Here is a 25093-nt window from a genome sequence, read left to right as displayed (position 1 = left end):
CAGGGCCACTTCTTCTTCACTTCCTGGAAAATGATGCTGTTTTCTGCAAAGGGAAGATGAGACGGTGGAAAAAACCACACTGACTGCAACACCTGCTGTTTATCCATCTTATTCAGCCACTTATGGGTCTCCATCTTTCCTGTTTTCTTAAAGAGAAACACACCAGAAGGCTTTGACGTATCCTGCAGGTAGGTCACTCACAGCAGTATGTACACTTGAGCTACGAAACTTGGATTGGACTATACAAACCTAACACATAGCTGACATGTTGGTCCAGTCTCCTTTTCTATTGCTCAAAAAAACAGAACTGTGTGCAAGACAGTATCCTGGTTATTACTTGACATCGGTGATAGAAAAAAAAGGAAGAGGGAGAAAAAAATATCCTGATGACAAGCATCACCTCGTCCCATCTGCCTTATGTTGACAGCACCCTGTAAAATAACTTTTGTTTGATGAATCAGGTACCGATAAATCCATAATGTAAGTGACTTCTCTAACTACAAATCTCATGCCAAAAACCAGTTAGGCTCCCCAGCACTGTGCAGTGAGCACAGGACCCACAAGACCATGTGGGGCCCTCAGGCCACCATCATGAAATCTGTTTCTGATTGTTTGGTCAGAGACATTTACACCAGTAACCTGCTGGAGGTCAATTTGTAGCTCTGGCAGTGCTCACCCTGTTCCTCTTCAGACACAGGAGTAGATACCCATTCTGCTGATGGCTTAAGGACCTTCTATGGTCCTCTCCAGCTCTCCACTCCACTGGAGTCCCAAATCTGCATATCTGGAAACAGCCTCTGAAAATGAGACTTCTTTCGTCCGTTTGTGCAAACAGCTGTTTCAGCCGATTACCTAAAACTTAAAGCCATATTAAATTCATGAGTTGTTTACTGGACAATTTGAAATAAATAAACACAAGACAGACATCAGTGCTATTTTGTCTCTTTATTACAAAGAATATGAGGAATAGAAGAGTGAAAATCAAACTCCTTGCAACCAGGAAAAATTGGTGGTTTACTGGTTGTAAACCTACTACTACTGATTGTAGTTTTTTTTCTGCTGTAGGAGACTGACTGTAAGTGTTTACAGCAACCAGCTTGCCAGCAAGAGGTTGAAGGTGTTGCACATCCATGCAAACGCCCACAGATTGGCTAAGGTTAGCAAACAATTGCCATCTAATTTATACACAGAGACAGACTCCTAACAGTCTGTGACGTTGAGTACAAATCACCTGCGGTGCGTCTCTGTAATAGGGGACACGACTCAACTGGTTATATTGTGGTTATATTCCTATATGAAAGCAAGGCTGCTGAGCGCTTACGTCATTTTGTGAAAGAATTTCTATTTTTAAGCAATGCAGCTCTGGCTGGACTCTGAATGTAAGTATAGTGGATGTGAATTTCCATTTGTGGAGATGTCAACAGACTTGCAATTTTCTCTGATTTTGCAGTTCAATTCAACTTAATTTAGATAACACCAAATCAAAACAGCTGCATCAAAGTGCTTTATATTGTAAAGTTAAGACCCTACAATAATACAGAGAAACCCGAGAAAACTCCAACAATCACATGACTGCGTTTAAACAACAGTGGAAGGAAAAACTCCGGCAGAACCACAAAAAGAATGAATGACCTTACTTTTATTTAGTGTCACGTTCTGCTTTATGTTAAACATAAGCAATAAGAGTTTCCAATTTTATAAAATGTATAAAAATAAATGTATCACAGTGTTGTAACATTAATACTTACTGTATGGACTTTTGGATTTTGAGTCTGAAAGGTAAGATGTTAAAAAGCCGTCCTTCGTTCAGCCGTATCTCACCGTTAAGTCGAGCCAAACCATATGTGTTGGAATGTGGGTTTAAACTGCTTGAACTCAAAGCAACATGGAGTTCTCCGAAATGCTGAGAGTCGCATAAATACCCTTCATGTAAACCATTTGAGGAATTTTCATTTCGCAGAACTAAGTTGCTGCAGAGGACACACAACAAGCTTAGCACCAAATCTCTCCTCATCCATTAGCTGTGAGGTAAATGGAATATTATGATGCATTTGTCTGAATAATAATAATGGTTGTAAGAATTTAGAGTTGTGTTAGAAATTACACTTTAAGGGAGTTTTTTTTTCCCAAATTGGAGCAAAACTTTGAGGCGCTCATTAAGAAAATTGAGACTTTAAGCAGAAAAGTCACAATAAATCTTTCTACAGCACCAAAATCAATCTTTATTCTTCATCAGGTATTAAATACTTTCCACAATACAACCAGCTCTTTTCTAAAAGGATAGTCTAAGCCTGTTTTTATCAAGAAAAAAAAAAGTTCTTATGATCAGCGTGTTTAAAAAAAAGAAAAGAAAAAGAACAGGAAACATGAATGAAGTCATTTCCTGTAAAGCTCAGAGGATGTCAACCACCACGCCCTCCACATATCACTTTAAAATGATAAAAACTCCCCCAAAACAGGATACATCTACACACAGATAATTTGGCTCATTTATGCACATTCTGATATAATCACAGTTCTAACAGCAAGTCTGTGCTGAGCGATTCAGTATCTCTGGGATTTTTTTTATTGACACAACTGAAGGAAAAACAGTGACAGCACATTTCCTCAGCTGTAACACTTCTAGAAACTCACTGTCACATTCAGTCTTTTAATTTGAAATCTTTTTGAAATCATTCAGTGCATTTTGTCAAAGGAGGGGACACTAACTTCATTTCACTGAATGGAGCTCAAAGCACTGAGGAAAACAACAAAAGACATTAAATAGTTCAATCTGACTGTGCACGCTTTCCTTATGAGGTCATTTATTGTTGATTTTAAAAGGAGCCCGATGAACACAGTAAACAGAAGCTCCTGGAGTGAGCGACACGGGATATATGCCCCCCACCAGTGTGCACATCACATTTTCTGAAACCTCAAAAGTTAGAAGCTGAACTCTGTGTGCTAGTGTTAAATAACATCCCCGTTTTCATTTGAAGGTTAAAGAGTTTCCATGCAGCCAACACAGTTTAAATGCAAGCATGCAGAGTTCCTGATGTTTGGCCTGGATGAATGCAGAACTACACACAGGTGAAATCCCCCCAAGATTTATGGTGATAGTGTCAGTGTTGGGCTACCAGACATGTGGGGGTCCTGCTACATCATGACTGATCGAAGGTTCAGACAATCAGAGAAATGCTTTCAGAGTTTACTTCACTCCGTTTGATCTGGAAACCCACACATGTGGCAGTCCAAGATAAATCAAACTACAGACGACAACGTAAAGTGGAGCTAGCTGTGCAAACAAAGGAATTAGTGACTGAGTAACAGCGATTTGACACAAAAGCACACAAAAAAGTTAATAACTGTCCTTCACGGCGGTTTGTGAGAGTGAGGACTCCTTCTCATGACTTTTGACTTGTGTAATTTAGACTTGGTTCACTTGCACATTGTGTTTCCACTGTTGTGGGTTACAGAGGCACTGCCTTATTAGAACTGTATGACTGTTTAGTGGCTAATTTCTTTTAATGATTCCAGTTACTGCTTCAAGAAACGGTTACAAATGTTCCATCTCCAGAAACGGGAAATTAACGTGTTTTATAGTATTTAAGTTAGAACACTGAAACAAAGATTGGAAGCAGTTAATGTTAGGCATATGTTGTTAAATGTGTGAGGTTAAATATCTGTTTCAGCGACACAGTGCTAACATTTTGGTAGAGGCACACATGCCCTGCTGCCTTTCAGGCCCACCATAAAGCTAACTGGAAAACAAACAGGACTTTTTACATTGTTAATGCTAAGCAGAAGTACTTCAGCACTGCTTCTAGTAACAGATCTACACATCTGGGAAATGGTTTATTTATCCTCCGGCCAGGAGTTAGACGATAAGAGGCATCTCCCTCTAATATTTTTGAATTTAACTTGATGTATGACGCTACAGCTGAAGCGACTCCGACACCTTAAGCTGAGCCTTTCTGCTTCCTCTTTCACTCTCTGTGCCAAGCTAAGCTAACTTCACATGTTCACACAATATGAAGATGACCTTGTGATGTAAATCGAATGTTAGCTAGCTGACGTGTTTTTAATCAAAGAAAATCTCCCCGGCGTTAATGTTTGTCTGGAATTTTCCGGTTTGGACTGCTGGCGCTCACGGTCTCAGATTACGCTGAAACAGGTGGGGAAAAACTTCCGACTAAGCAAAACCCAATGTTTGTCTTTACTGCAGACTTTCTGCCGCTCCGTGTGGCGTAGAAATCCAAACAGGCACTCCCCGTATCACTCCAGCATTTGAAAAGCCTGGCCATCTTCTGAGACATGGGCGAGGATGTCTGATACGACCGCATCACAGGAAAGCCTCTGAGTTATGTGCCAGCTATGATGTGATACTTCATATTTTGGGCAGTATGAGAAAACTGCTGAGTAAGTCTCTCAGTATAAGGCATAATCCAGGAGCCATAGCAGATCCACAAATAGTCTGTGGTGACTAACAATGATTGCTCACCAGACCGCGCCGTGCTATATGTGCACTGCGACTCTTAATTTGGTCTTTTTTGGCAGGAACAGAACAAAAGAAGAGTTTCCTCAACTGAGGTTCAAAGCCTTAAAGAGGAGGTTGGAGGTCAGACCACACAGAAAACTTCATGTCCAGAAAAGACATCCACCACTTCGCCACTTGGACAGAAAGATTCGACTGGACTCGTGTCACAGACCGGAAGCCTCTGAATGATGGTAGGGTCCGTTCACCTGTTATAGATGAGAATAAAACAAACACCTGGGTTAGCACAGATCACTTGAGCCAAAGCTGGTAATACTAATGTAATTATTGCCAACACAAAGAGATTTCGACTTCTACTACGGTGGCCCTGAGACGTCAAATGTACTGCAACAAATAAATATATAAATAAACCCTTACAAAACACAACAGAAGTGTTTTTGGGGAGACAATGTGATGGAGCAGCTGCAGAAGGGACATGCTAACAGTAAGTAAATCATGAATCACCCCCCCTCTCTTTCATTCAGGTCTAATGTGCTGTTTTCTGGATATAGCAGAGTGTCAGGAAGCTGTATTCCTAGTACCAGGAGTGGCAGGTTGTCCTATTAGCTGCTGGACGTGTTTTAATAATGCAGAGAAAAATTTGTGGGCAGTAATCTGACTACACCTGTCAGAGTCTTTCACAACTGTCCGAAGAGAGAGCAGCAGTGTTGGGTGTGGCATGACTGCTTTGTTCTGCTGGTAGAATAATTACACTGAAAACCTACAGATTATGTCAACACACTAACATTAAGAAAGATTCAAGTTTTAGTTAAGCAAAAGATCTTCTTACTGAATATACAAGCACAAAAAGGTTTTACATTTATGCGTTATTGTTAAATGCTGAGCTTGTAAACTTTTCACAAAAACGCCTACAAAGAGAAGATTTAATAAGAAACATCATATAAAAAGGACAGCACGGTTATTGAACGTTAATGATGATTAAAAAAAAAATACATTTATTTAGAGTCCAACCTGTCAGACCAGGTCAAGTTGTTGTGTCTATGTGGGGTGTTGTAATAAGGAGAAACATCTGTTTCATCAATTGACCAGAATATTGCGCCATGTAGACGTGTTGGTTCATCCCTCGGCTACATGTCGACAGAATATTGAGAAAGAAAATTAAAAGTGGTTATGAAGCACATTTTGATCCACTTTAAAAAAAAACCAAAAAAAAAAAAACAAAACATGCAGCTTTAGATTTAGTTTCTGCTTCTAGGTATCCAAGCTCAGAGTAGAGGTCAATAGATGTTCATGTGTAAAAGAAAGTTTTCACAGGACTAAAAACCTTTACTGCTTCCATAGGAATGAAGAGGGTAAGCAGCAGCCAGATGGTGCTAATCAAATGCTTGTGATGAGTTGATTAGCAGTAACTGTGAGCACCTTGTAAATCAAGACATTCTGGCAGTTTGCTGTTCTGGAGCATTCAGTTGTGCATCTCAGGAATGAACATCCCAGCATTCAGTCTAAAGTCAAACTGTGCAATGCTCAGAGAAATAACAAAGAGAGCTGCATCTCAGACTCTATAATGTAAAAGTTGATGACGGTACAGTTAGAAAAAGACTAAACTACTATAGGTTGTCTATAGGTTGCCTCTTCTCTCTAAAAAGACCACGGCAGCACAGCTTAGATTTGCAAAGCTGCATGTAAACAGAGCACAACACCTCTAGAACAGATGAGACTAAAGTGGAGATGTTTGGCCTAATGGACAGCGAAACATTTGATGAAAACAGAATATCAGCCAAAACCTCTCATACCAACTGTCAAGGATGGTTGTGGAGAGGTATTGATTTGGCCCTCATGACCTGAGCACCTTACAGTCACTGAGTGGATTATGGACTCCTCTGTATATCAAAATATGATAGAGGCCATCTGTCTGACAGCTACAGCGTGGCTGAAAATGGATCATACAACAGGACAATGATCCCAGCATATAAAATGAGCACATATCCACATTTGAGCCATTTTTGCCAAAATTCAGGGGTAAAAATGTTTCAATGGAGAACTGTTTGTCTAAGAACTAACAGCATATCAACAAGAGCCAGAGAACAATTTTAAGCATAACTGAATCAATAAAAGGCCAAAAATGAATAAAGTTAGATTATATTTACTCAGAAGGATTATAGCTGTAGACCAGTGGGGGAAAAGCCCCCGACCCCACAGATTTCCACACAGATTGTCAAAAAAAGTAATGGAAAAAAAAAAAAAACCTCCTTTTGGATGTGAAAATACACCATTTTAACTGGCAATCAACCAGGTTCTGTGCAAGAAGAATACTTACATAATTACATTTACACAATAGCTCGTCCATTGTGGGCAGTGTGCCTTGAAAAGGCTTATTAGAGTATTAAAAAGAAATAATAGAATCAACTGTAGTCAAACTCTGACAAGAAAAGTCTGCAGAACATCTACCAAGCAAAGCTAAAATAAATGTGGCCAATTGTGAGAACAGCCAACAGTACTAAAGACAAAGAGTCCATCCGAGGCCATTTTGAGAGGCAATGGTGAAATGCCAGTAGGCTGAACGGTGTTGTGAAAGGAAAAGTACTCTACCAACAAAGAATGAGGCAAGTTTCACTTTTTTGTTTTCTAATAAAGGAAAATGGACGGCTGGTGAGTGGTTACATGAGCGATACCATCTACATTCCCCTTTTGAGAAAATCTACAATTATCTAAGCTCAGTGGTAACTCTAGCCAACTCTCTTTCACATGTCACATCATCCTTACCATTCTGGTGTACGCTCTGGAACACGGTGCACTTTACCCCCCATTTCGCCCCTAAGACGCTTCAAACCTGCAATACAGGGTTTGTTTGACTGCTACGAAAAAAGCTGTCAAGTTACTTTAAACGAATGACAATTCTGAAGTCATCTCTCACACTGTATGTATAGACTTAGAGACTTGGAGCTTTTTATTGTCATTGTGCAGTTTCTTGCACAGCGAAATCGGGTAGCTGGACCACAAAGGTGCAAAAGTAAGAAGAAGAGAAACCAATATACAACGAGGGGGGAAAGAAAAATGAATTAATAAATAAAATAAAATAAAAAGCAATGTATATGTATACATATATGTGAGTGAAACTATATACATGGTGTATGTGTAAGAAACACTGAAACAGAAACATTGTGGGTCTGTATACAAGGGAAGTTATATAATATAATAAATAAATAAGGGTGGAGGGGCTATGGTCATTTAGGGTGGAGATGGTAGTTCTACTGGGACCAAAATATTGCACAGGACCGAAAAATATTGCACATACCAAGGATATTGCACATGAGCCAAAAATATTGCACAGAACATGGAGAGACTGAGATATTGCACATAGATGATCAACAGCAGTGTCAGAGTGGATGTGTTGGGGAAGTCTTTACACTCTAAGGCTACGTTCACACTGCAGGCGAAAGCGCATCAAATCCGACTTTTCTGACCCTATGCGACCCGTATCCAATCATGTGAACGGCACAAATCCGATATTTTCAAATCCGATCTGGGTCACTTTTGTATGTGGTACTGAATCCGATACATATCCGATGTTTTAGAAAGCGACTGCTGTTTGAACGGTCATGTCGCATTAAATCCGTCTTTTATGTCACTGACACAAGACAGACGCCAATTATCAGCGCCGGAGAAGCGCCCGATAGGACATCGCGAACGCTTCCTGGCCATCCAGTGTAGATGTCAGTGAAACTGTTGGGAAGACAACGTGAACATTTTATTTGTATTTGTATAATCTGCAGATTCTGACAGAAATCTGCAACTATCCTTGAAGCACCGCTCCTCTCTAAAACAGCAATAAGGATCATTATTAGGCCATGTGTAAATAACAAAATAACTTTATAACTTAAAGCAAAAATTGGGAAACGTAAAATCCGAAGTCTTTATATTAAGGGCCATCAGTCAAACAATACTGTTTGGTCTGGGTCTAAACAGAGCGTTGTGTGTGACTTCTTCTTTTTGCGCATGCGGGCCGCTTTGAGGGTTCACACTAGAGCGTGTTTGCTGTCACATTTTATTTGTAGTGTGAACAAGCAGACAAAAAAAATCAGATTTGATCAAAAAATCGGAATTGAGCATTAAGACCTGCAGTGTGAACACAGCCTTAGTTTGCATTAAGAGTCCTGACAGCTGTTATTTAGTCCGTTGGTTTTACAACAACAAACTGTTATACAGTCTTGTGTTTGACGTGTGTGCTGTGAGAGTTAACAACTGTTCAAAAGGACAAACTGGCCGAGGTTTCCAAAGAGATTCATTTTAAGAAGGTACCTCCTGGTTAGGTTCAATTTCAGCAAACAAAGAGAGCAATTACTTCCTGGACTCCATCAGCACTGTAATTAAGCTCAGCAGGACAAGTATTTCTGGGTAGGTGTCAATATAAACAATGTTGCCCAGGTTGTTGGCTGTCTGCTGTGCTCAAAGTGGAAAATACATTGTTGTTCCAAAAAATTGATTCTGTGTCTTGATGCATCAGGACACACTGTTGGAGTTACATTCCCTGCAAAACACTGAATCTGAAACAATGATACTTTATTGTACAGATAACCTAATGTACAAGTGCATTTTCTGTTCTACCAGTAATTATTACAGTCTGTGCTTTCCAGCGTCTTAAGTACAGCTCTGTGACCTCGTGGCTTTTTATTCATAACTACCCCGAGTAACAAAATATGAAAACAAGCTTGTTACTGCTGCAATCCAACATCAATAAGTGGATATCCACAGTGGTTTACAAACATATCAGCTATTCCAAAAAGCACAAAAGGGAAGAAACGGATGATGCAAGAACATGTTTTAAGTTCAAACTGCATCAAACTAACAAACTAGACATTGTTTTTGATTCTGACTATGCTTCCTCAAGTACTTTTAAATTAAAGTTATTGATAATTATTTAATTCATTTAGTAATCACAAAGCATCCAGGGCATTTTAATTGAGGCTATAGTCAACGGTTTAACAGGTGAAATTAAACTTGGGAAGAAAACAGATGAAAATAAAAGTCAAAGAACAGAGAAATCATTTCCACCGTCTCTGGTTTACATCAGGAAGAGGAGAATAGGAAAGGGAAAGTCTAGAGATTTATCTCGTCTGTTGTTCCCTCAAATACAACCGATGGAAAAGGGTTTGTGTGATTTCAGGTTTATCCGAGACATCAACAGGAACCTAGCCTACCAATATTTCTGCTAAAACACCATCGGCCAGAGAGCTGACGTGAGGCTAAACAGGGTTACGGTCCGTCCTTCGCCATCTGAAAATGCAAAACCGATGCTTACAGGGAGGTGGAGACACACAAACTCTAATTTATCAAAGGAAGTCAGTTACTGGCTCCAAACATCAGCGCTCCAAATGTAGTGACATATTTTCCAAGTTAAAATATATTAACTGGGATAATCTGCTGCAACTTCCAGATGTTGCTGACACATCAAATAATTATTTTGGCAGGGCACTTGTAACTTTAAACCACATGCTTCACCACCTGAGCTATATTTTAGTCATCTAGAGAAAGTGGGACCGACTTTCTGGTGTCTACATTAGAATTTCTAGCCACTACTTCAAATGAACCCTGACTCTTATAGAGGAAGGCAGAGGGGTTACCACAGCTGCACCCAACTGACACACTTTGCCTGTCACAGTAAAGTCAGAAAGCTAAAAAAACAGAACAACTGGCCCAAATTAGATGGTTTACAAAGTACTTTAGTAATGGTCAGACTATGACCACATATGGCTTTAACTATAAAATGTTCAAAAGTTTTTAAAGTGGCAAAAGCTGAACCACTTTCCAGTATTAAAACACTCTGTTCTAATATCATATTAGGTAGGCAGGTAGTAAAAATGAGAATAATGAGGGAAAATAATAACCGAATGTCACTTTTGAACCCCTGCAAATCGTGGAGCTCACACCACTGAGTGAATCAGCCTGAACCACTTTCCAGTAAAACATTATCTAGGACAGGTACTAAACTTTCAGTTCCTGAAAATAATTTTAATGGTCAACACACCTCTGTTGAATCACCCTAAAACATTATCCCTACTTTCAGTTCCTGTCTTTTTTTGGAACAAACCTTTGACCCCTGTGTGGGGTTTTGAGAGCTTTGAGAGCTTTATCAAATCCTTTATGTATTTTAGCAGTTACCTTTGCAAAATGATTCAAATCACTTTGAAAGATATCCGTGGATCATGTGCAAACAACATAGGACTGAGTTACTGATCTCTCTGTTATTGTGTTCTTACTCGTGCATCGTACTCCAAGACAAAGGGAGGGATATCGATCTGCTCAGGCTTGATGCAGGTGAAGAGCTGTTGCAGATTGTCAAGGTAGCGGACCTTTTCCTTCATGCCAGATACACTGAAAGTGGTGAAGAACCATGTTGAAACCTTGATTGAGACAAATGAAGAAAGAAAGGATGTGTGTAAAGAACCGTTCATCAGTTTTTAAAAACATTCAAGCTTGATTTTGCATTACCAGGACACCAGTCATGCAATAATCAAAGAATAACTGAACACAACTGTGTAAAAAAAGAAAACTGAGCAAGACTTTAATGAATAAAGAAAAAGTTATCAAGAAACCAGATAAACCAGAAGTTACTTAATGAGGAAAATATTTTCTGGATCAGTGTAATAGGAACGTAAGGACTTAGATTAATAACAAAAGCAACAAGCTCCTGGTTGTCTGCCTTTTACAGATGTGTGGTTCTGTTGACTTCATCAGGCAGTGACCTCGAGCTTGCACTTTAGCGGTTTGCAGCTGAGTGTGAAGCAGCTGGGATGAAAACTAGCACAAATCTCCAAATCTGAGGCCATGTTTTTTTTGACGGTAACACGGTGGAGTGCCAACTTTGTGTCAGGATGAGATGCCGATCCAAGTGGAGGAGTTTAAGTATCTCATGGTGTTGTTTGTGAATGAGGGGTGAGGGGAGCAGACTGGTGTGTATGAGGTGTCGGTGTGCTGTAGTGAAGAAAGCGCTGAGCATGAAAGCAACGCTATCAATCTACAGGTCAGTCTGCATTCTTACTATCACCTGTGGTCACGAGCCCCGGGTGGTGAACAAAAGAATGAGACAAGCAGTGGAAATAAGTTTCCACTGAAGGGTGTATGGCACAGCATTTTAATCTTAAATGTATAAATATGGCTTTGTAATGTCTTGTGCCCACTCTTTTTCTTACAAAAAAAGGATAAAAACTTGATCAAAATCATCTGAAATACAATAAACTACACAGACAAGGTTTGTTTTTATACATTATCAACTGAAATATAAATATCTGGTACTTAGTAAAAATGTTTTACACAGGCCTGTATATTAAATTAAAACCATCCCTTACCTTCGAGCGAAATGTTGGATGTACAAAGTAGAACGCCATCAAATTTTTTTTATACCTGCAAGAAATAAAGCAGAACATTAGTGGAGTAATACTTCTCAGCAACCCTATGACTCATTATTCTGGAAATTAAACATAAAATTAAAGAACCTGTATTATGAAAAGAAAATGATTGATCTTCTGAAAGAGGAGACACAATGTTTCTGTAGCCGTTTCCAAAGCCACAGATTTGCTGTCCCACAAAAACACCACTTTATAATCAGCTCCATCCTGTACATTAGCATGGACACATTTACCATAAAGAAGAGCCAAATGTTTTTCCAATGCTTGGTTATTTATTTGATTGAACAGACAGGTAATTAGACAATTAATCGACAGTGTCAGCTACAGCAGCTGTCATAGTACAATGCTGCTTTACGCCGCTTTGATCAGACAACTTTAGCCATAAAACTGTGCCAAACTGTCTACAGAAGGAAGCTAATTTTAGACACTTGTCTCCATCTACTCGTATCTGAAGCTCAGTCAAAGCAGCCAAAACCACAGATGGCTCACCAGTCTGTCAGTCTCACGCAACCAACTCTCCCTGATGGAAGAGGGGCCCAAGAGGCATCTACATTTGGGAGGAACTCTATTTCAATCACCATTATTTAACTACAGACCATGCTCCAATGAAGCAACAGAGCCACATCACTGGCAAAAACAGGACATGTAAACTTGAGGTTACCAAACCGGTATAAGCCTGTTATGTCTGCCATTCCTAAGTTGCTGGAGTCAACTTCCGCTTCTCTGTTTTCAAGACAGAAGCAAACAAACAGACTGTGAGGCTAACAAACAAATCAGGGGTATATCCCAGAGTGAGAGAGCACCAACTAAAACTGTGGGTCAGTTACTAGTTACATGTGTTTAGAGCCAAATTCCTCGTATTTCTGATATTCACTAATTCAGATGATATTTTAAATTAATCTGCTGCATCTGGCAGTTCTTCTTGATATTGTAGGAATCAACCATCACACACAGATGTTGAGTCTTCAGGGTGAAATGGTTTGGAATAAGGGAGCCTCTCTCTGGATAAACCCTGTGCTCTCCCTGAGCTGTCAGGTTTATCCAGAGAGAACACATTTGTCCACACAGTCCACGCACTTTAACTTTACACTCAACATTTCCACTTTACTCTTGAAATAAAACACATATATTAAATAATAATAGTAAGTAAGCTCTTTCCCTTTAACCTTTGACCCTGGCCCCTTTGGATGCTGCCAAAACGTTCTGTATTCTGGAAAACTCTGGAAATAGTGCTGACCTGAACTTCAATCCATACTAAATTTGCTTGTGTTAAGAAAAACCAAAACATTTGTCCATCAGAGGAACACACAGGAACTTTTAGTTATCCAAATAATTCAGACGTACAAAACCGTGACTTGTGGCCTTCTGCACTGGTCCAGAGCCGGACCCGGGGATATTTAAAAATAATCACTCTCGAGTCCATCGGTCTCCTGCTAAATGCAGACAACATATCCACAGTTTTGGAAGCGTTTATGTTCAAATCTGGCGAGAGTCTGTTGGTTAGGTAATTTGAAGCTAAAATGCATCTGCAGTCAATCAATAGCTAAATAGCCAGACCAGGGTTCAATATCACCATGCCAAACCAAAAAAACTCAAAACAAAGCAACTGCTTGAGAAATGTACCAGAGAAAGAAAAATACTCCTAAATTAGCTACACATCCTGACAAAATAGCTAGAACATGAACAGAAACTGTAACTGTTTAGAAGTAAAGTAATCCCTGAACGTGATGTGAAACACTGTGTTCCTCGCCCTGCAGAAGAATGAGGACACAAAGTTCCCTGAAAAAAGGCTTTGATTGTCTCTGTGACTGACAGGCAGCGCAGTTCTTGTGCTTTAAACACAGAGCACTGCCAGACCCATGTCCCTGCTAAATGACAAACTTTTTAGCAGTCATCCTTTTCTACTGCAGCCAAAGTACAATATCCAAGTCAGAAAGTGTACAAGCAAACAGATAACCTCAGCGTTTTTTGTTTTACATTAAATGAGCCTTTAGTAGAGGCCAGACTGTTGTCTGTTTGCAGAGGTGGTGGAGCCTTAAACATCCCTAACATTTTAGGGCTGCAGCACGCACTGATGAATCAGCAGAACACAAACGTTCGTCTCGTCGCTTATGACTGAATGGGGGTTTCCTGTTCCGATGAAAGGGGAAGCTGAACGAAGGTGTCTTCATTCGCATATAAAGACTCTGTGAAAGCAAGGATTGCTTCATTTAAATTCCCTTTTCCTGCCTCACTGAACTATATCACGTAACCTGCATCTGACACCCTTAGGGTAAATGTATCACACAACATAAAGGATAAACATCAGGAATGTGCTACAGTTTCAGTTTTCTTTATAAAGGTTAAGAAAGGTGTTGTGAAACCAACAGAATGGACAGTCAGAAAGCAATGAAACATGAGAAACAAGTGTGGAAAGGTACGTCTTGACTGCATGGAGTTTCCCACTGACACAGGAAGCAAGTTTGGTTTCTAGTAACCAAAACTAAAAAGAGATGACAACTATAAACGCTTCTCCTACCCACCGAGTGCCCGAGTTTCTCTAGGTTTTTCCTTTGGTAGCTTCCAGTTAACAAAATTTCAACCCCCTTTTTTTCCACAGTTACATTTAGATATTGTGTGGGTTTCAAGCCCTTGTGTTGATGTTTACGGACACTATAAATTTATTTAATCTAGTTTCAAGTGCTAGTTTTAAATCAGTAGTATAAATAGGATTATTAAGACATACACTTAAAACCTAACTCCTACAATATCCACTGTATGACCACTCATGTCTGTCTTTATTCATTTTACCGCGTTATAGTTAAACATGGAAGTAAATGGATCTAACTCGTTTGACTGAATACAGCATGAAAGCAACAAACTGACAATCAGGGGAGTCTGCCTGGATAGAGGAATCACTTCAGATCAGTGAAGCTGTAGATCTACTCTGATCTCTGAATAAAAGTGTAGATTTTTCTGGTTTCCATTTGGAAGATGTGGCTACGATTAAGCCCGATGAAAATATTCATCAATGGTGAACTTTTCAGGAGATCCCAAAGAGATCAAACAGCATCTGACAGCATCTGTATTGAGTTCTAAATGTGATGCTACACATTTGACACATTGCTCAACAGAATGACTGATTCAGGTCCAAATCCATTCTGCAACCTCAGTTATCACAAAGTCATGTCTGACAACAACTTTTCAGAGTGCTGTCTTTGAAAGGCTCAGTTTAGAATAAAGATCTGCTTTGCAAACGTTGAACTCTTTGATTGAGGCCAAGTCACAGCCAAGTCGCTTGGCCTCAAGTCACTGCGAGATGTCGCGCCAACGCCAACAATGAAACAAAAATGTGTTTCACAGCTTGTTTGGCTTTTCCAATAATCTAAACACTGTAACCTTGGTGGTATCATACTGTGGCACGAACAATGTATCTTAACTTTAATGCAGCTGCAGAGGCTGAGACCAAGAGCCAAACGAAGACCAAATAGGTCAAATGAAAGTCAACTCTAAATGTTTGTATGGCCTAATATACAAAATGTTAAACACCTTGATTTAGTTAGAAAAGTGGACCCTTTGTCATGTTATTGATACAACATGATTGTTAGATTGATTTAAAATCCAGTAAGCACTATGCTGTATGGAAAAAAATATGAAAGTGGCTACTATAATGACTTAATCATAGTATCATCATGGCCTTTGAGAGAGAAGGAGTGAATGAGAGGGGAATTCCCAAAGACTGTCTTTTTTACACAACCTCTCTCTGTCTGATTCTTTTTTAAGTTTTGGTTAGTTAAGGCTGGAGAAGTAGTTGGCCAACAATGTTAGCCAAATCTAATTCTACTTTAAATATATATTGTAAACCCAGATGACAACAGTTCTGGATAAATGGAAAGCTGAAGCAATAACAGCCTCAGACTGTTCTTACTCAGTGACTCAATGCCAGAGGAATAAGACAAAAACTGGAACTAAGCGAATGCCTTATCTATTCAATGTTCTCTTCCACTTCATATGCGATTTAATGTTGGTTTTCCAATATACTTGACATGTTTTAATTTAAAAGATGGAAGGCAAAAGCTTAAAAAAACTGCAGTCATGCCTTTAGCTCAAGGTTTAGATTAGCCACAGGCTCAGCGTAATCAGGTGAGTAAAATGTCAGACTGACTTGACGTCAACGATGTCGTAGAGTTTTTTCAGGAAGTCGGTGTCCAGATGGTTATGCTCTCCGGTCAGCGTGTGAAAGTAAACCATAACATACTCCTTCACTGTGATGTGGTCCATTACATGGATGAAGTACAACAGGGCCTACAGCACACAGGCAGAGGAAACAAACATACAGGATTACTGCAAGTATTTATTTACTTACAATTCTGTTAAAAACCAGATCACCCAGATCTGATACGTTTTCTTTTATAGTTGCAGCTTTTCCTATTTAAAAACAGATACACTGCATTTTGCTACAGGTACTGAGGAGTAAAATTAAACATGTAGTGAACAAGGTTAAAAACACATCAATGTGACCTGTACTTGCTCACACATATTGCATTATTACGAGTACACAAAAACAAAATAAATCTGCACCATCTGTTACGGTGAAGTCCGACATGACTAAGATCACTAAAAGTGCTTTACTTTGACATATTGGCACATGTTACCTTTTCAAGGTCAATGAGGGTCACAGGGATGTTTCGTCCAACCACGACCATCACTGTCCTGCCACATATATCCACGCCTGGACAAACACACAGTAAAGTGTAAAGACACTCAGACCCTGCAATTTTTTATTAATTTAAATACAGTATCACAGTATGGAAACAGAGCTCCAGATGCAGTAAGTGAGAATTGCTGAGAGACAGTCTGTGTTTTGTTTGCAAATCAAACTCTGGCCCTCTGCCTACAGAGGTATTCTAGCCAACACTGAGTAATAGTTAGTTTTACAGCAGTTCAGCCTCTGTGTCTGTGATTATGATCTGGACTTTTTGCTTGTAATCTGCAGCGAAATTCTTTGGAAGGCTGACTTTTGGATAAAACACACATTTTTAAGTGCATGTTCTCCAACTGTAATGTGCATTAGTGGCTGTATGACAGCCTTTGTTTCTTACTTAAATGCATACAGACCTACTTGTGTAGCGTGAATATAAAATCTAAAATGCTTCTTTTGCATATTTCCCTAAGACAGTTAACAACATAAAGAACATTTTTTCTGGAAAGAATTTTCTTGTGATACAGATAAAATATATTAAATATATTGTTTTAAATTAAATATTCTTAAAGCTTAAATCTACCCACCTCAACACACGGCCTAAAAGTTCAAATAGGGTCAACCTTTTCCTCACTTGACATCAGCTGAGCTAATTGGTGCTCAACCTTGTCCTGGACTGTGTGCAACAACACTGCCTCCTACTGGTGATGACAGTCAATTGTGCCTTAGAGAGGATGAATTGCCTTTGCTCTTCATGCTGAGGTGAAACAAACTCTCAGCAGGTTAAAGGTCACCCAGCACCCTTACAATACACGTGTCTGAAAACTTCCTTTTGTTTCCTGGTTTTCTTTCACGTCTACATTCAGACGTTGAAAGACTCCTTCAAAGATCTAATATGCACGTCCCATGCTCAAACACCTACCAGTTTGGTACAAGGCTTTCAGCGCAGCAATGTCTGACAGGTCCTCTGCTCTCGCTCGACACAGCCAGCGACCGTAGCTGCAGGATTAAAACAGAAAGAGAAAATATCTTAAATATATGCAACAATTAGCGGTTACACACATGCTATAACTACTGCCTCTATAAATTACTGCCAAAACATCTAGTAAAATGCTATAAAAAATATATATAAAAAGTTCTTTTTAGTGTTTTTTAAGTGTGATCAGGAAAGCAGCCAAAACGTAGCCGTTCAGGAATGTTTCAGTTAAATTTTGAGTGACGAACACTTACAGTGCAAACTGAAACAACATTAGATAGAAATACTTAGTAAATTGAGTAATTCAAATCATATTTATGTACAGTGAAGTAACTGAATAAAATACCGCACTTGATTTTTTAAGTGAAAACTTTAATACAGGAAACGTTAATTTTAATACAAGTGGAAGACACTTGAAGCATTATTTTATTACATTTATTTATTTATTTCACAGTTTGGTTGGACTCTTACTTTCTCTGGTGTTGTTTCTGCAGGGCTGCCTCAGACATCTGTCCCTGTAAAATCAGTTTCCGCTGTTTGTCTACATCGCCTTCCATCCGGGCGAAGGCGTGAGTCCCAACCTGACCCAGATCCAACTCCAGGCTGTCCTCGTCACACTCATCTAGACAAGCCAACAGATAAGACGTTGTAATGAAATGCTGAACTTGTATCCGATACTACTTACAAAAAATAATTAATCCAGTTAACTCAGGCTTTTTTAAATGATCGTTTCCCCTCGAAACACCATCTGTGTACAAGTTTAAGCAAATTATAAATGCAGTAACATTCTCCTGGGTTTGCTTGCTTGTCCGTATTTATTTTATTACACAGATTCCAATTTATCTGCAAAGATGCCGTTACACGTGTGTGTGAAAGCGCTGCTATGAAGTCATAAACTCAGCTGACAGATTCCAGGCTCGGGTTCAAGTCTGTTTCATTCCTTGTTTCTCCCAGACCACATGCACTGCTGCATGCATGTCTGTGCATTTTATCAACATCCAAATGGACATGTGCATCTGTCAGTGTGTATACATCAGCCTGTTGTTATTGGGTTTCACTCGCAGGCAGCCTGCTTGCTTTGGATCAACACCCCAAAGCCACATGTCGATGCTTTGAAGCATCAGGCCAGCAGGCACCACACTTGAGGTCAATGGAGGCAAGAGGCTCAAAATGGAAACCACAAACACTCACTAACACATGGGCTGGTGTTACTTTCACAGGCCTCTTCACCAAAACCTAACATTTAGGGTGCAAGCAAAGGCTTAGTTGAGGTAAACTAAAGAGGTCATACAAAATTCAGTTTATGTGGAGGGTTTAAAAACTCAGCACGAGTTTGGACCGAAGCTGTCAAAATTTCTGTTTGTCCTTTTTGTTTTTATTATTTTTCTATTTCTACAGAACTGTTGGGCCTTGATTACTTTCAATAAAAACTACTTGGTCTGCATTTAGCTAGAGGACAGATAAAAATGTTGGGAGCCTAGAAAAGCTTTGATGTGCTTCAAAACAGTTTCCTTATTTAGAATTCAGAAAGTTTCTCTGCCAGACACATCTTCCTTTGTTTGACAGTAGTGTGCTGATCACATCCAACTCTTTCTTTTAGGAGAACACTTTTGTTCAAGGGCTTTGAGACAATCATCGTGACGAGGCATCATGCTGGTTAAAATCTGTCTGCGATACTTCTACGTCAGGTTATACAGCGTCTCCATCCTCATGTCCCGTCAGTGCTTTACTACAAATAAAACAATCATGTCCTGACACCTCAGGAGCCTGAAGGCAGATGCAGTCTGATTGACTCACAAAAACAACCTGAGCTCTAAGTTAATCATTATCCAGAGTGTCATCTTTACACTATATTTAACGATTCAGCTCAGATGTTTTATGGTTCGGTTAGTCAGTGAGAAACAACATGAATGACTGACAGCCTAAAAAGCCAAACGGCTGACTGCTCAGTCATTTAATCTCACCTCCTCCCACAGAGAAACAGACTATTTCAACTTGACAGTTAAGTCCTTCAAATGAAAAGAAAAGCTTTTATTCTACAAAATCAAACTACAGGGAAGAAATGTTTTGTTTCTTTTCGACTGAAATGAAAGTGAAGCATGTAGTGTGTCCCTTTCCGATTTCAGGAAATTGTTCATCACAGTATTGAAAGAAAAAAAAGAAAAAAAGAAGTCTGTGTACCTTCAATGCTTCCTGGTTTCTCTGTGATGCGGATCTGTCTTTCCGGAACCACTGGTTCACCCTCAGAATTGCCGATGTCAGCTGGGATGAGAGGTAGGCAAGTCTTTTCTTCTCCCTCAGAGCGTGGGTAGTACAGAGGGAGTAACTTCTTGAACACAGACTGAAAGAGCACAAACATTAATATTTATATTAGTGATTAATATGCACATGGTTAACTTAATACACCTGGTTTTAAATAAGAGGAACATGCAGGTTAAGTGTTTCCTGTTGGTCTAAACTAAAGACAAAAAGTCACACAAACCTCCTCTATGTCTGAAACTGCAAACACCACCGTTTCTATGCTGTTTCCATGATTCTCCAGGAACCGCCGCACTGTCCCTACAAACACATTTGTTTTGGTTTATTACAAGATAACACAGACAAATAACAGCAAATCTGTAGTTTACAGAGCAACTGCAATTTTTCTATGACTAAGAAGAGGATGAAACTAATTGAGATGGGTCCTTTTCTGTGGTGTGGACCTGTAGTCGTGTATTTAAGTGAACAAACCTGAACAAACATTTTGCAAACTAGCAGAATAATTACCACATATGGTTCTCTTTGGGTGTAGGAATTCACTGAACTAATACACTCCACTATGACCCCTGTATATCCAGTCTTACATTCAGTTCAGTTTTTGTGGTTATTTTACAGCCAGTAGTAGCTTTAACTCCAGAGGTGTGTAAGACTTCTGTTTGAGTGGATCTGAGTGATTTCAGGGTGGCAATCTCACCTCTTAGATTCAATTCCACTGTTTTGAATTTGGGCCTATTACAAGCTTGGGGAGTTCAATTTTCCAAAGGGGTCACATGAGAAATTGGGATTTTTGTGGAGGGCTGCACCGATAAACTTACAAAGAGAGATAAAATTAATATTGAGCAGAACTGAGTTCACTGGTGGGGCTCTCCATAATATGTGACCCTATGGGAAAATCACCCACTGCTGGTATAGTACGTGCTTGTACAATTATTTGACCTTGTATGGAATATGTGACTAAAATAAGTGTCACACCAATAAAAACCTGTGTGTGTGTGTGTGTGTGTGTGTGTGTGTGTGTGTGTGTGTGTGTGTGTGTGTGTGTGTCTTACTCAAAGCAATGTGTGTTGCATCCTCCAGAGGATAACCTCTTTTGGTTGTGGTCACCACACAGAAGCCAACTGATGCCATTGACTGCTCTCTGTGGTGAAAAATGAAGAAATACAGTCTCACATACTGCACATCACATTTACAGTACACACTGATTATACAATGTCAAATGTGACATATATCATTCCCAATATGTCTACATGTTGTCAATACAAACAATGGCAGTAAGAAAAGTTGTAATAAACAGTTCAATATAGCACCTTCAGATCCCTCTATTGACCTTGGAGAAAGGTCAGAGGTCAAATGTGACATGATATTTTAAACCTTCATATGGTACTTTCTATATGCTGACAATACACATCAACTTGTAACAATCAAGCTTTTACATTCTCAGGCTTTTAATCAGTTTTTGACCAATAAGTCATTGAGTGGACCTTGAAGATCTTGGTGGAGACAAATTTGAAGGGATTATTATGGACCCCACTCTACACCCCTAATAAGTTTTCAGAGTTCATTCAGAACTTATTGAGCTATTGTGTTTATAAACAGAATGACACGTACGCGTACACTACCAAAAACATAACATCCCTGGTGGAGGTAAAAATGTAATTCCATGTAAAGAAAATGCTGGCAACCGCCAGTGCTACCCCTCGGTTTTCTAGTAGACAAACCTATGGTATCAATTTGAAAGTCCTAGGTGACCTACACGAGTTATCGCATTTGCAAGATTTTCAGAAAACTTGTCCTCTGACCTTGAGTTTGAGATTCAAATCCCTCCAAGATTTTTAGTAGATACATGTATGGTATTCATTTAAAACGTGTTCTTGATTTATCACATTCACAAACTCAGGTGTCCATGCTGCCTGCCCACCTGAGGGAGGCGTGACAACAATCTCTGACCAGCCTTTTTACAGCTGAGGGCTAAAAACAAAATACTAAATATCTCCAATACTACTATTTAAATTTTGCCAGTCTGACTTTTTCCTTTCTTTTTTGTCTCAGTGGGTTCAGCCTTCTCCCTTAAATCATCATCACTGCTCTCTCCACTTCATCATATACTGCAAACATCTATATCACCAAGTAGATCAGGACAGAAACGGCACAATCTGGTCTGTGAAATATTGATTAGGAAATTGTGGATTTTAATCTGAAACACTGTTTCTTGTTGGGTTTGTTTTTAATTTATCCATTGAGTTCATATTTTACAGATGGATTTTCCATCAACCTTTAAAACGGATCCAACTTTTCTGAAATCAGTGTTTCTGTAATCTGAAGAGTTCATCTTGTCTTACAAATCTTTGAGAAAGCGCTGGAAAGCTCAACGTCACTTTCATTCAGTGACTGTTTACTGGTACCTTCTGACAGAGAACGAAACGGATGAAATTTGAGAAAGTCAAACTGCCAAGTTTAGGACGTGGGCTGAATTATAAGTTGCTGATTCTTACGCAGCCAGCTGCATGATGTTTCTGTAGCAGCTGTATAGCGAACTCTCTGCTGCTGTCCTGTATTTGGCTTTGTACTTTGGCCCCACGGTGTGGATGATGAACCGCGCTGCTAGGTTGAAGCCCTTGGTCAGCTTTGCCTCCCCGGTGCGACATCCTGGACACAAACACACAAAAAGATTATTATATTCATTATTACATGTTAAAAATAAACTCTTATGACTGCAAAGGCTATTGATGCAGCAAATACACACGTGTATCAGCAAGCCGACAACTGAGTTTATGAAAGGGAAAACTATGTTTTCTTTTGACAATTAAATTTGCTGATTAAATTTTCTGGTATGCTAACCACACAGAGATTTTTATTTTGAGCACCAGCTTCTTGAAATACTGCATCTTAAAGCATCAATATATATATAATAATGTATATATTTTTAGGTGGTGTTTTTTGATGAAAAGACACTTCCAGTGTGTCGGGGTGAACACCAGTAATTAGACTTTTTTTTGTACTTGGGAGGTGTGAAAAGCCAATCTCAAAAACATTGGCACATGTTGTACATCCACAGTGATGCGGATAACTGAATAACAAACCCAGACATCTTTGCAGGGTTCAAATTTGGATTTGTTCCTTGAAATTGGAGCTCAAAGTTCAAAGCATATTACTGGAAGCAATTCTGCAGAAAGTAGTTCCAGTGAAAACTGGGCCGTCTTTAACAACAATGGCTCTGTTTCTGGAAAGAATGTTTTAGATGACTTTGGCAAGTTTTAGTTTAAAAAAAATGCACAATGGTGGTGAAAAGTCAGAATCAGAGATCTCATCTCAGATCTAACAATCTCATTTGCACGATCAAGAAGCCAGAACACACTTATTTGTGTGTTTATCAGTACTTTGAGCAGCTGTAGAGACTTGATGAAAGTTCACTTTGTATTAGAGTGCCAGTGGTAGTGCCAGCGTGATATCAGGTGACTGGTTATATTTAACACTCCCAGTGATATCGCTGAGAAGATCAAAGTGAAATCAAGCTTTGGGAGAGAGCTCATTTCAGCAGTTTAACCTTCCATGTCTACCTTTGAGTTTAAGCAGCTCGTCTCGGAGCTCGGGTCCTGCCAGCTGATGGATGCTGTCAGACGTGGGGTTCTTGTCGTTTAGCGACTCGTTGCTGGTGTTCACGACGGCGGTGCAATTCAGCAGGGCAATGTCACCAACACTGTGGGGAAAGAAAAAAAAACTATTAAAACTATACAGAGTAAATATGAATGACACGGCGGATAAAAATATGTTGTGATGTCATTTTGCCAAAGATGTTGTACACTTTTTTTGCCATAAAACAATGTTTTGTATAAGTTTGTTATTCTGTATTTTACTAGGTGTGGAAATGTTTTGGACAGGGACAAAATTTTTGAATAGTTTGACACTGTATGCAGCTACAACAGACTTACAAAGAAACAATAAAGATGCAATCTAAATGCAAACTTTGAGCTTCAATTCATGAGGCTGAAGAAAAACACTGGACTAACCATTGAGGAATAACAGTGTCTCCTATTATTATTATTATTATTATTATTATTATTGTTATTATTATTACATGTCACTGCCTCCCAGCTCCTAAACAAAAGCTGGGCTATTTCTTCTTTATTTATTGAAAGTTAAGTGGGTAAACTGTCTTGAGTTTATACCAAGTGTTGTAAGTTGTAGCTGTGAATCCATAAGCAGTATTCTAAGGCGCTCTCAAAACAAGTGGAACAAGAGGGCGAAAACAAAATAAATCCATTAGAAAGTTCACGGGAACATCAAAGGCCATTTAGAGCCAAGCGAGGTGAGGTCAGATTTAACCATGGCTTCTTAGGGCTTCAGTTCACTTCTTACTGGATTACAGTGCAACAATAACTCATGCTGCAGGCATAACCTGCTCTGTGACAGCAGATCAACATGTACAAAAACCACAGCGTGCTGACCAGTCAGCTGACTGGAAAACTGCATCACCACCATCATTCATAAAAGCTCTAATGTGCATGCTATTAGATGGTCTATAGATTTCCCATTCTGTCTTCAAGCTATTTTACTGTCTTATAATTTCTAATAGAGCGATTCTACAAGAGGTCACATAGGACGATTACTTGTTAAACTTAGATAAAAGTTACAAAAAAGCCCACTGTCTGTTTGAAATAGTTTTTAAAAAAAAATTTTCTCTTTACTTGCTCTCAGTATAACAACAGAAGGTGTGCGGCTGAAAGAATGGGGATAAAATGACCTCATATTCAATAAGAAACCATCTAAATAACTATTTAAAGTCAGATTTACCATGTCTTAATTACAGCGATTAAGCCTTTTTACTTACAGAGTCTGCATTTTTCCTTCCAGGCTTTTGATAGACTTTTATAACATAACGCATTTTCAGTCAAAGTGCTTAATGTGCCCACATTCACCGGAGGCTTTCTTTTATGAATATCAGGTAAAAGCACCGTACAGTATGTATGTCCTACACATACACGTAAATATTTTAACTGGAGCAGATATATTGGAATATAGCATGCATTATATTTTTAATCTCATCTCTCTCTAACAATATTTTTTATGGACAATCATGTTTGAGTCATCATACGTTTCCAACATCACCCCTTTTGGGAACACAGTTGTAGCTACATGGTTAAACAGAAGGCTAGTCTATCATTGTTTTTGGTCTGAAGTTAGTGTAAGTGAAACAAAGTTACCTGGGTGTGTTGAAAGTGTTTCACACTACAGGCTCCAGAGGTGCCAACATCAAAGGATCAGAAAGAGGAAATCTGCTGTTTGGTAATGTCTGTGGG

At 39.2% G+C, this 25093-nt stretch overlaps 1 protein-coding gene across 4 annotated transcripts in view; it reads right to left on the bottom strand.

Moving 5' to 3' along the window:
- Positions 1-926: 926 nt before the first annotated feature.
- Positions 927-25093, bottom strand: part of gdap2 (ganglioside induced differentiation associated protein 2) — a 28553-nt gene continuing 4386 nt past the window's right edge. For 3 of the 4 annotated variants that reach the window (XM_031755578.2, XM_031755580.2, XM_039600238.1), the window contains exons 3-14: positions 23354-23493; positions 22289-22442; positions 20846-20934; positions 20020-20096; positions 19719-19878; positions 18009-18159; positions 17484-17560; positions 16515-16591; positions 16025-16164; positions 11821-11875; positions 10732-10875; positions 927-4722 (exon numbers count right to left, since the gene is read on the bottom strand). In XM_031755578.2, coding sequence (XP_031611438.2) covers positions 4681-4722; positions 10732-10875; positions 11821-11875; positions 16025-16164; positions 16515-16591; positions 17484-17560; positions 18009-18159; positions 19719-19878; positions 20020-20096; positions 20846-20934; positions 22289-22442; positions 23354-23493 — 1306 coding nt within the window. In that variant the 3' untranslated portion in view covers positions 927-4680. Of the gene's footprint in view, positions 4723-9013; positions 9749-10731; positions 10876-11820; positions 11876-16024; positions 16165-16514; positions 16592-17483; positions 17561-18008; positions 18160-19718; positions 19879-20019; positions 20097-20845; positions 20935-22288; positions 22443-23353; positions 23494-25093 lie in introns of those variants that run through there. The other variant, XM_039600239.1, reaches the window with a different exon arrangement.

This window comes from Oreochromis aureus, linkage group 16 (assembly GCF_013358895.1).
Source record: "Oreochromis aureus strain Israel breed Guangdong linkage group 16, ZZ_aureus, whole genome shotgun sequence".
NCBI classification, from domain to species: Eukaryota; Metazoa; Chordata; class Actinopteri; order Cichliformes; family Cichlidae; genus Oreochromis; species Oreochromis aureus.
The sequence above is the reverse complement of the archived record's forward strand: the minus strand, read 5'-3'. Positions and strand labels throughout refer to the sequence as shown.